This window comes from Eurytemora carolleeae, unplaced genomic scaffold (genome assembly GCF_000591075.1).
Source record: "Eurytemora carolleeae unplaced genomic scaffold, Eaff_2.0 scaffold384, whole genome shotgun sequence".
In the NCBI taxonomy this organism is placed as follows: domain Eukaryota; kingdom Metazoa; phylum Arthropoda; class Copepoda; order Calanoida; family Temoridae; genus Eurytemora; species Eurytemora carolleeae.
In genome coordinates this window covers 135,209-146,189 of record NW_019396275.1, presented here as the reverse complement: position 1 = coordinate 146,189, position 10,981 = coordinate 135,209, and the positions used below count along the sequence as shown (strand labels likewise).

General features: G+C 32.3%; 2 protein-coding genes across 3 annotated transcripts; both read right to left on the bottom strand.

Moving 5' to 3' along the window:
• Positions 1 to 5,580, bottom strand: LOC111699933 (uncharacterized). Of its 2 annotated transcripts, none has more exons than XM_023470725.1 (5): positions 5,545 to 5,580; positions 3,814 to 4,040; positions 3,633 to 3,760; positions 830 to 887; positions 1 to 128 (listed from the first exon to the last, which is right to left on the bottom strand). In XM_023470725.1, exons 2-5 carry the CDS (start codon positions 3,902 to 3,904, stop codon positions 43 to 45), a joined length of 363 nt encoding a protein of 120 aa, XP_023326493.1. In that variant the 5' UTR covers positions 3,905 to 4,040; positions 5,545 to 5,580; the 3' UTR covers positions 1 to 42. The 2 variants fall into 2 exon arrangements, with proteins under 2 accessions (XP_023326493.1, XP_023326492.1); XM_023470724.1 differs by lacking the exon at positions 5,545 to 5,580 and adding an exon at positions 4,367 to 4,933.
• Positions 5,581 to 5,717: 137 nt separating this feature from the next.
• LOC111699944 (uncharacterized) lies at positions 5,718 to 9,287 on the bottom strand. The gene is made up of 5 exons (XM_023470739.1): positions 9,131 to 9,287; positions 8,557 to 8,660; positions 7,062 to 7,219; positions 6,388 to 6,469; positions 5,718 to 6,031 (listed from the first exon to the last, which is right to left on the bottom strand). Exons 1-5 carry the CDS (start codon positions 9,220 to 9,222, stop codon positions 5,922 to 5,924), a joined length of 546 nt encoding a protein of 181 aa, XP_023326507.1. The 5' UTR covers positions 9,223 to 9,287; the 3' UTR covers positions 5,718 to 5,921.
• Between the last annotated feature and the right edge of the window lie 1,694 nt (positions 9,288 to 10,981).

Sequence of the window (10,981 nt, the reverse complement as noted above, 5' to 3'; positions counted from 1 at the left end):
TTAAAAACATTTCCTTTCGAACTTGTTTTTAGATATTAATATCTAAGTTCTGAAAATCCAAAATATTGTTGTGGCGATGAATTCTCCGACTGTGAAAACTGATGCGCCGGTCAGCAGGCCCAAGTATCCTAAATTATTAAATATTGCCATTATATCAGAATTATAAAATACAAATTCAAGAGGGGGGGTGGGGTGATCTTTACATTTATCCACTATGTTAACGTTAAAATTTCTTCAATGATAATTAAAATCATCGTACTTGTTAATTCAATTGGCAAAAGCAACAAAGTGTTGAGGACGTTCCCATCCCTACCACTAAACTTTATTTTTTTTTAAAAGAATTAAATTTAATATAATACAAAACGGTTTGTTTGCCAATTTTTTCCAATGTTTGTAAAACTTGTCAAGACTTCACTGCTCCACCTTTCCTGTTTCAAGGTATTTGCAACATTACATTATTAAAAGTAAATATTATTTAAAAGTTTATTTATTTTTGACATTTTTGTTTTATTTAATAAACTAACTGAACTAAATTCTTCATATTTTTTAGTAATCTCTAAAACAAAGACCACAATATTGATATTTAATGATCATTATGTAATAAAACAAGACATTCTAATATATGTTCCCTGTAGCCGGCCAAACGGCTGGACACTGGGGATGACAAAGGCTTAAAAAGTTCGATTTTTTTCAACATTTTTTTCCACGGGCAACGCCGGGTTCTTCACTTTTTTATTATATAAAATGTCTCCACGAATGAATGCTTAGTGGGACCCGGACACAACTTACACAACTAATACTGTAAGAGAATGTTCAAATAAAGAGTTACCTCCGATAGACGCCAGAAAGGTGATGAACTCATAAACATACTTCTCTTCAGAATATTTCTAAAATATTTTTAGAATAGTAAATAGGTACCTAATGAAAACATATTCTGGTATATGAGAACCTACTTGAAATGTATTCTGGTATATGAGAACTATTTGAAATGTATTCTGGTATATGAGAACTTACTTGAAATGTATTCTGGTATATGAGAACTTACTTGAAATGTATTCTGGTATATGAGAACCTATTTGAAATGTATTCTGGTATATGAGAACTTACTTGAAATGTATTCTGGTAAACGAGAACCTACTTGAAATGTATTCTAGTAAATGAGAACCTGCTTGAAATGTATTCTGGTATATGAGAACCTACTTGAAATGTATCCTGGTAAATGAGAACCTGCTTGAAATGTATTATGGTAAATGAGAACCTACTTGAAATGTATCCTGGTAAATGAGAACCTACTTGAAATGTATTCTGATAAATGAGAACTTACTTGAAATGTATTCTGGTAAATGAGAAACTGCTTGAAATGTATCCTGGTAAATGAGAACCTACTTGAAATGTATCCTGGTAAATGAGAACCTACTTGAAATGTATCCTGGTAAATGAGAACCTACTTGAAATGTATTCTGGTATATGAGAACTTACTTGAAATGTATCCTGGTAAAATAGAACCTAATGAAAATATATTCTGGTAAATGAGAACCTACTTGAAATGTATTCTGGTAAATGAGAACCTACTTGAAATGTATATGATAACCTACTTGAAATATATTCTGGTATATGAGAACCTACTTGAAATGTATTCTGGTAAATGAGAACCTGCTTGAAATATATTCTGGTAAATGAGAACCTACTTGAAATGTATCCTGGTAAATGAGAACCTACTTGAAATGTATTCTGGTAAATTAGAACCTACTTGAGTTGTATTCTGGTAAATTAGAACCTACTGGAAATGTATCCTGGTAAATGAGAACCTAATTGAAATGTATCCTGGTAAATGAAAACCTACTTGAGTTGCATTCTGGTAAATTAGAACCTACTTGAGTTGTATTCTGGTAAATTAGAACCTACTTGAGTTGTATTCTGGTAAATTAGAACCTACTGGAAATGTATCCTGGTAAATGAGAACCCATTTGAAATATATTCTGGTAAATGAGAACCTACCTAAAATGTATCATGGTAAAAAAAGAACCTAATGAAAATGTATCCTGGTAAATAAGAACCTACTTGAAATGTATCCTGGTAAATGAGAACCTACTTGAAATGTATTCTGGTAAATGAGAACCTACTTGAAATATGTTTCCTGGTAAATGAGAACCTACTTGAAATGTATTCTGGTAAATGAGAACCTACTTGAAATGTATTCTGGTATATGAGAACCTACTTGAAATGTATTCTGGTAAATGAGAACCTACTTGAAATGTATTCTGGTAAATGAGAACCTACTTGAAATGTATTCTGGTAAATAAGAACCTACTTGAAATATATCCTGGTAAATGAGAACCTACTTAAAATGTATCCTGGTAAATGAGAACCTACTTGAAATGTATCCTGGTACATGAGAACCTACTGGAAATGTATTCTGGTAAATTAGAACCTACTTAAAATGTATCCTGGTAAATGAAAACCTACTTGAAATGTATTCTGGTAAATGAGAACTTACTTGCATAGTTTTCTAGTATTAAGAACCTTCTTGAAAATCATCTTGGCATTAACCCTATTCCTGCTGGGGGGGGGGTCAATTTGACCCCCCCCCCCCGTAGTTTTTTTTACATAAATCAAAAAGTGTTGGTCTGAGGCTGTTGAAATTTTCTGACTTTTCTTACATACCCAAAGCCCTCCCTTTAGGCCTAAAACCGGGCTTTAATACTAACTGCCTGAGTCCTCAGGCACACTGCCTGAATGACTGCTTTTGCCTGTAACAAACTAAACTTTTGTTTTGACCCACTTTCACTTGTCAGATTTTGATAAAATTTAGCTTTTTGGAAAGGAAACGGATTGCACAAGTTTTGCGAAAGAAATTTGCAAATTTTTTGCAAACAACCGGTCAAAGGAAATTTGCACATTTTTGTTTTTCTTGATTAAAAATCAGGTTATTTAAAATTTTGCAAAAATTTTTGCATATTTGAAATAGCATGGTCAAGGGCTTTTCAAAAATGTATAATTTTTCATTTTTTTGACAATTTTTTTTTGCAAACATTTTTACTATATAACTGGATTTTGCGATAAAAAATTCAATTTTTGCAAATTTGCAAATTTTTTTGCAGATTCTAAAAGTAGAGCATTTGTCATATTTGGACATCAAACATGGGATTTAGAGGGGGGGTCAAATTGACCCCCCCCCCCCCTAGCATATCCTGGTTTTCAAGTACCCCAGCAGGGAAAGGGTTAATAAACTACTTGAAAATTCTCCTGGTATTAAGAACCTAATTCAAAAGTTTCCTGGTATTAATTACCCTACCTGGAAATTTTCCTGGTATTAAGAACCTAATTGAAAATTTTCCTGGTATACGAAAACCTAATTAAAAAGTTTCCTGGTATTAATTAACCTACCTGGAAATTTTCCTGGTATTAAGAACCTAATTGAAAATTTTCCTGGTATACGAAAACCTAATTAAAAAGTTTCCTGGTATTAATTAACCTACCTGGAAATTTTCCTGGTATTAAGAACCTAATTGAAAATTTTCCTGGTATACGAGAACCTAATTAAAAAGTTTCCTGGTATTAATTAACCTACCTGGAAATTTTCCTGGTATTAAGAACCTAATTGAAAAGTTTCCTGGTATTAAATAACCAACCTGGAAATTTTCCTGGTATACGAGAACAACATTCCCTCCAATGTGATCGCAAGGTTTGATAGAGAAAGCAGGGTACACTAGTTTATTAGATATAAACCTGATACTGTTACATGGTTCAGGGCATGAGGCTAAAAAAAGAAAAAATTAAAACTAGTGTTTTTATAAATAAAAACCAACTCACCAATCGCTGCTCTTAAACGGTACGCACTTGTGTGATATTGTCCCGCTGTGCATTCATTTCGTCCCACTAAGATCCCACTGTGGTTTATCATGTTCCTGAGTGGTGATAGGAAACAATTGTCCGGGGTTTCTAGGGTTTCCAATATCTCTTGGTAGCATCTAGACCTAGTCCTATATTCTTCCAGGATATTGGAGTAGTTTAAGTTCAAACCTGAGCCTTCATCACAACTAAACAAGATGTTTAGTTGGTGCTACTGAGAACCAGAAAACTGTGGAATAAATGTCGTCTTTTTCCGTTTTGTACATTCTTAGTTCAACTACAATACATTGTCAGTCATTGCCTTTAAGAAATCTTTAACTGTATTTTATATTTAAACAAAGCAAACAGTTTTACTATTAGCTGAAACATCCCTTAATTTAAATGGGTCTGTGTACACTGCGCATTTGCTGTGTCACATGTTTATTTGAACTATTCAAAATCATAACTTGAGTCTAAAAGTCGTCTTTCCATTCCAGAGTTTTCTGTTTCACAATTTTTACCTACTACCTAGTACCTGTTCTGTACTTTAGGGAGCAGTTTAAAGTACTCTGCTCTCACAGTTTGCTGATAAACTCCTTTCTTTAGAATAGATAAACCTTGTTAAATCTGGTCCCAAACTATATAAGTACACTGTTAGAAAAACATTTCTTCCAAATCTGGTAAAATGCTGTCGAAGAACAAATAGGTTCCATGAAAACCACTAAAAAAACCTCCCATTACTTATATTTATTGTCACACTTCTTATAATTAACTTGACCAGAAAATGTTACTGTCATAGGAAATATATTGATTAAAACAAGAAAAAACTTCTGTTCCAGTATTTATAATGAGTGCTAGATAACATGCAAATTTGAAAATTCTATCGCAATAAGTGTGAGTTCTGTCACATTATTCTCCGAGTTAGCAATCTTTTGTCACACCATTTAATAATGCTTTGACAAGCGATATATCTCCTATCTCCCAGGTTATAGTGTACACAGTACACACAGTGTACACTTTTCAGCAGTTTATCTAAAATGTCGGACAAAGAAGTTGTGCCAGGGATTATTTACGACAAAAACCTTTTTTTTCAGCCATAATCATGGGGTTTTTGTATTTTTATTNATTATCGTCACAGAAGAAATAATTGGTGCGCAAGCATATATGAAAGATTAAAGTGTACGGATTAGAATACGCACAAAATCATTTAATTCACGGGAGAAATCGCTACTGAGACGTAATAATAATTTTGTGTCGCGTAACTTATATTAGCTGGAGAAAGTTTGCAAGTTCCGTGACAGCAGATATATTGCACGGGAAATCAATTATTTTGCACGGGATAACACTTATACATACTGGGAGAACAATTTCCGAGATAAACGTCGCAACTAATATAATTGTTGAACCATGCAATATATTGCAGTGTAACCTGACAAATTGTATATATTGCACGGGACAGAAGAAGTTTTTCTAACAGTGTATGCACTTAAAGGATCGTGTTTTACAGTGACCAGTATTTAAAGAGTGGTGTATCTGATTCACAAGGAAGCTCTTTAGAGCTTAATATGGGCAGGAAAAAGTGATATTCTCATGATTTAAATTTGAAGCTTGTTTATTTTATGTGGTTGTTTTCTGATTTGCTACAACAGCTAGAACAATTGACAGCGTTAAGTTTGACACAGGAGGGATGATACTGGGATGATAGTTTCCGACCTGTTTACTCAGTTAGCTGTACTGTACACTACACTTACAACTGTTTACTAATAATGATATACTAGAGGTTAGGCCAGAATCAACTTATAATAAACAAATATGCAGTACGCTCTCGGTATAGTTCATGGCCTAAAAATTAGTAAAGGATTAGCGTACATCATCACTCCATATACACCATAACCTCGTTGACAATAAAAATATCAAACTTAACGCTACATAATATTTCCATTTTGCTAAAAATAACATACATTTTCTGAAAAAATCGAACTTCTTCATAAAAAAAATCTTTGTTTTTAATAAAAGGACTTTTTAGTTGTTTTGGCAAATATTTAGGAACCATTACCAAATACTCAAGTGATATACGGATATTGGTAAAATCATATATAAAAATATAAATGGAAGGTAATCTTGTCCTGATTAAACTTCTGAATTTCTCCTCCTGTAGCCAACAACCTACCCAGAGCAAAGTCATCTATTTGATGAGGACCTCAACAATATTCAATAATATTATTAGCACTGTCAGTAGAGTTTCCAGTGAAAAGGAAATATCGTATCGCGAAATTTCGGATTTTTTTGCGGAATTTTTTCTTTCTCTACCATTTTGCTTCATTTTGGCATTTCGTTTGTTCGCGAAAAAATTATGTCAATAATGTTATTTAAAGGGAACCCCTGAAATCATAAAATGATTACTTTTCAAAGAGTAATATCATTGATATCTCATTTTTGATTAAAAAAAATTGTATGGGGAGAGTTGTGTATCGGACGTGTCTATTTACAAATGGAGGGTTACTTTACGTCTGCAAGTTCCGATCCCTAAAAAACATCAAGGTTTGTCCTTCTGACCTGAGAATACGATAGAAATAGACTGGTTTTTAGGTAAACAAAATACATCGGCATCATTAGGATCTCTTTGCTCTACTGATGCCTGAAAGTAATTTTGCAGCGAACTGTGATTATATTTTTGAAGTTTTTAAAAATTAGTTTATGATATAGCAAAGCAAAATATAACCAAAATTTTATTCAAATATTAGGCTGGGTCTATTTTTAAAGCCTTTTTAGCATATCTGTATCTGTATCTGTATCTGTATCTGTATCTGTATCTGTATCTGTATCTGTATCTGTATCTGTATCTGTATCTGTATCTGTATCTGTATCTGTATCTGTATCTGTATCTGTATCTGTATCTGTATCTGTATCTGTATCTGTATCTGTATCTGTATCTGTATCTGTATCTGTATCTGTATCTGTATCTGTATCTGTATCTGTATCTGACAATTATACGAAATTTGCGAAAAGGTAATCTAATAGGAACTGACTTTGCATCTCAAACTCAAATTTGTAAAACCTTAAATTGAGAGTTTAACGCCTGAAATCATCGGTGGAAATGAGAGCGATAATATCTCAGATTTGAAAATAAATTACTCGACCCTCAGATTGAAAGCAAATAAATATTACATTTGTAGGATGATGGGATGTGAAAGATTGACAAGCTGTTGTGCAATGAAGTTGTGAATTACCTTTTTGGTTAAACAAATACCATTAAAGAGTGTGTACGTGATATAAAAGTGATCCCTGAGTTCTTTGCTAGAATATCCTTCCATATTCTTGATTTCAGACTTGAGCTTGAACGGAGTTCCAACATATTTAAGAATAGTTTCAACATCAACATCAGTATCTGGACAAATTCAATTGCAAAGCTGTAAAACTGTTTTTTTTTTAGAAATAGGGTTTCCATTAGCAAAACTTTTGCGCAATTTTTGCGGAACGAAACGCAAAATTTTTCTTTCTATGCGCGCATCAGTTTTGCGCGAAAAAAAACAACAATTTGCGCAATCATTCGCAAAAGTCATTTCGCGCAAAATTGCCCTATTCCGCTTTTTCGAAACTCAAGTTTTGCGCAATTCCGCAATTTCGTACCAAAATCCGAAACAGATTGTCCAGTAAAAGTCTCGACAATTTTAGTTTTGGACATGGATATTTCCTAAAAGTGGATTCTTCAGGCATTGGTTATTTTCTTGCATTATTTTATACGAGATAAAAAAGATTTCAGAAATTTGATTAAAAAAATTTAAGAATATAATTCATACTTGATTAGGCAAAGCTTTTAAGGGTCACTTGAAATTATTTAATAGGATTAAAATATTGCCAAGTTTCACACTCTCTAATTTCTATTTTATTAATTTTGGTCCCTTAATTTAAACTTTTTGTTACTGGAAGCTACCAATTGAGTTATCGTTATCGTTATCATACTCGTATGTTAATATTTTTTATGTATGGAATAAATCTTCAGTTGTTTAATTCTAAGCTTAGAATATCAATTTTTGACAATGTGCCTAAATTGCGCAAAAAAATTGCGCAAAACTAAAATTTCGTTTCATGCGCGCAACTTTCGAAAAACATATTTCCGGTTTCGCGCAAATTTCGCAAAAATAGCGCAAAAGTTCGCAAATTTTGCGCAAAAGAATTAGCCATTTCGTGGAAACCCTATATTAGAAACGATGAAGTCTTTGCACTGCTGGAATATTCGGCGCTATGAATTTTTTGCTGGAGCTTGTTTTGGCTCCTCAATTCAGATTGAGATTTTGTTACAAACTCAAATTTGTTTATCCCTATATCTTTGTAATCTAATGGCGTAAACCTGTGAAATCAACTTAGACAATTCAATCTATTATAATTTATAGTTTGAAATATCAAAGGTCTACGACATCGGGTTGCAAAGATTTCTATAGGGATTAGACTTTGTGGCTAAGAACTCATTTATTTTAACAACTTTTGAAACTTTCAGAAAATACAGAGTATTTTGTTTGTATTTTTCTAAAACCTTGGTGATAATACAGATTGAGATGGGATGCTTTACATTGGGAATTTAAGGTTTCACGCTCTCTAGCAAAAATCGATTCGAGTTAGAGCTGTAAAATCTAAGCCCAAGGCGTTGCGACACTTCAAAGTCGACACCCCTGTCTTAAAAATTGATGAGACTGTTTATAATCAGGCTAAATCTATATGGCTTACTATTGTCCGGAAGTGTATCACTGCAGATTGTGATTGCAGGAAACGGATTCAGTTCGTCAGACGACAAACTGTCATATCTCTCAGTGATAAAACTTTTCCCAGATCTAATTAAACAAAATGACATGAATATTCGGGCATTTGGCAAATTAAATATGTAAAGGAACTGATATCTTGTGTCAAACTGAAATTCACCAATTCCTATCTTTGAAAATAATTAAGTTCGGTGGTTTATATTTCCATGGCGTAGTGGTTGAATAATTAGAGTTTGAGGCGAGATTTCAGTTCTTTTCAAACAATTGTTTATGTCTAAGCCTTTTATAAGGTTCAGTTTGATAAAGCTAAAGCTAAGAAAACACTATGAAAAGTGTTAGAGAGGTTTCAAAATGTAAAAAAACAGAAAGATGCTAATAAAAATATAAATTTGTGCTTTTAACAAAGAATATGAAGTTTCACAATTCAGGTCCAAATATAATTTTATTAATTTAAAAAAAACTAGACCAAAATCCTTGAAATTACTAACAAAGAAACTTCAAAATGACTGTTAGGTCTTTCAGTCTTTGTTAACTGTGTTCACCTGTACTCCTGGAAAAGAGACCATATTTGAATTAAAGCAATACCAAGGCATAAAGTAAAAAATAAATATCTAATAATAGTGCCTCCAGGCATAGCGAGGATAGATTAAACACTAGGTTTCAATATTACAGGGGTGGACTCTAGCCTACAGGAGTACAACCCCTTCTTGTTTACTCTTTCTGAGTTTAAAAAAAAACATGACGTAACAGAAACCTTAATCTGGAAGATAATTTCGTCTTTCCAGCTTTAATAGTGTTTAATTCTAATAAACAGTCCAGCGTTTCAGAAGCAAGAAGAGCACCACAAATGAAAATAATCAGCTTTCAAAAACAAAATTAAGAAAAATATGGATATCCAAATCATACTTGACCAGACACCAGCATTCAAGAGTACCTTTGCGAATCTAGATGTAAGTTGCTTGAAATTAAGTTAAAAGTCCCTTTAAGTAAAAATATTATAAATGAAAATGAAGCCAACACCTTTAATAAACGAGTGAAGAAGGGTTTTGTTGACATTACATATATTTGTAAGTTTGAACAAGTTCGCTTAAAAGAGATGGATCAGGTCAATCATATGCATTTCAAAGTTTAGTTCGAAATCAAGGAATGGTTAAACAGAACAATTGTATAAAACCTTGTAATTTTATTATAGGGAGAGACTGTCTATGCATGGTAGTTAAGTTGAAAGTGCAGTATTACAGAGAAAAACTTTATAGGATTCATTTGAATAGATGACAATGAGACATTTTTACGTAGTAAAATTATAAAATAAGACGTACACTCGGTTGTAATATATCACCAGTTGTTTCAGCCAGCACAAGAAACCTTTTTTACACTTAATCAATAACTTGGACAAAACATAAAATTATTTTACAGACTAATTTGCTGTTCAGGAATATATTTCTAAAAAGAATTTATTGATGAAAGCCATAGTAGAACCGTAGAATCGATTATTTCATTAATAATATTACCTTTCCTATATTTTTAATTTTATTAGCGTATTTATTCAAAATTTCCTGTTCACAATTAAATAAAGAAAACCTCCAACAAGCAACCCTAGCTGAAAGAAATAAACCTGCGAGATTTTAAAATGAATTTTAACAACTTATTTCTAATGATATGTTCATATATAATTTCTCAAAATCTATTTTATTCTATTTATTTTTATATATTTTTCTCAAAATCTTTGTATACATTCAACTTCTGCAACTAGTATGTAGCATACATACATAGTCTCGATATTAAGAAAAAGAGAGGATCACGCATTAATCTCGATAAATCCCAATTCTAAAGTTTTTAGCTGGTTATTCAAGAATTGTAAAAAACGTTTCTTCTGCTGGCTGAAACAACCGGTAAAACATTACAAGTGACTTTACGTTCTTGTTTAAAAATTGTACTCCGTATAAATGTCTAATTGGGATCAAATGAATCTTAAAGGTTTCCTCTACAATACTACACTTTCAGCTCAACTGCCATTCATAACCGGTCTTCCCCTTTCACTGTTGATAGAATTTATTCTTAATATGCAGAATATTTTGTGTAACTTAAAATTATACTGTTTGTAAAATCTATATTCTATTAAAAAAAAACTTGAAATCAGACTGAAAGCTTGAGAAGTATGGTTCAAGTATAGTTCTGAGTGGAAAACTTAATTAATCCCGATATATCGGTTAATTAATCTGGATTCTGGAGATTAATAACACAAGGAGAACAAGCATTTTTTAATCTGGATATTAAGAAAAAGCATTTATCTCGATATCCACCATTCTATAGTTTTCAGCTCAGGTATTCTTCTTCTTGCTCTTCATATAATACAACCTTTAAAACGTTGTTAAACTGTTGTATAACTATCT

Excerpts from the sequence above, each read along its gene's own strand:
- LOC111699933 (XM_023470725.1), bottom strand. The coding sequence starts at position 3,904 with ATGATAAACCACAGTGGGATCTTAGTGGGACGAAATGAATGCACAGCG. Across the intron at positions 888-3,632 it reads TATACCAGGAAAATTTCCAG|AAATATTCTGAAGAGAAGTA; the intron begins GTTGGTTATTTA and ends AAAATATTTTAG. Across the intron at positions 129-829 it reads CTTTCTGGCGTCTATCGGAG|GATACTTGGGCCTGCTGACC; the intron begins GTAACTCTTTAT and ends TTAATAATTTAG.
- LOC111699944 (XM_023470739.1), bottom strand. The coding sequence starts at position 9,222 with ATGCCTGGAGGCACTATTATTAGATATTTATTTTTTACTTTATGCCTT. Across the intron at positions 7,220-8,556 it reads TGATACACTTCCGGACAATA|ATACTGATGTTGATGTTGAA; the intron begins GTAAGCCATATA and ends GAATTTGTCCAG. Across the intron at positions 6,032-6,387 it reads TATTTCTATCGTATTCTCAG|GTCCTCATCAAATAGATGAC; the intron begins GTCAGAAGGACA and ends AATATTGTTGAG.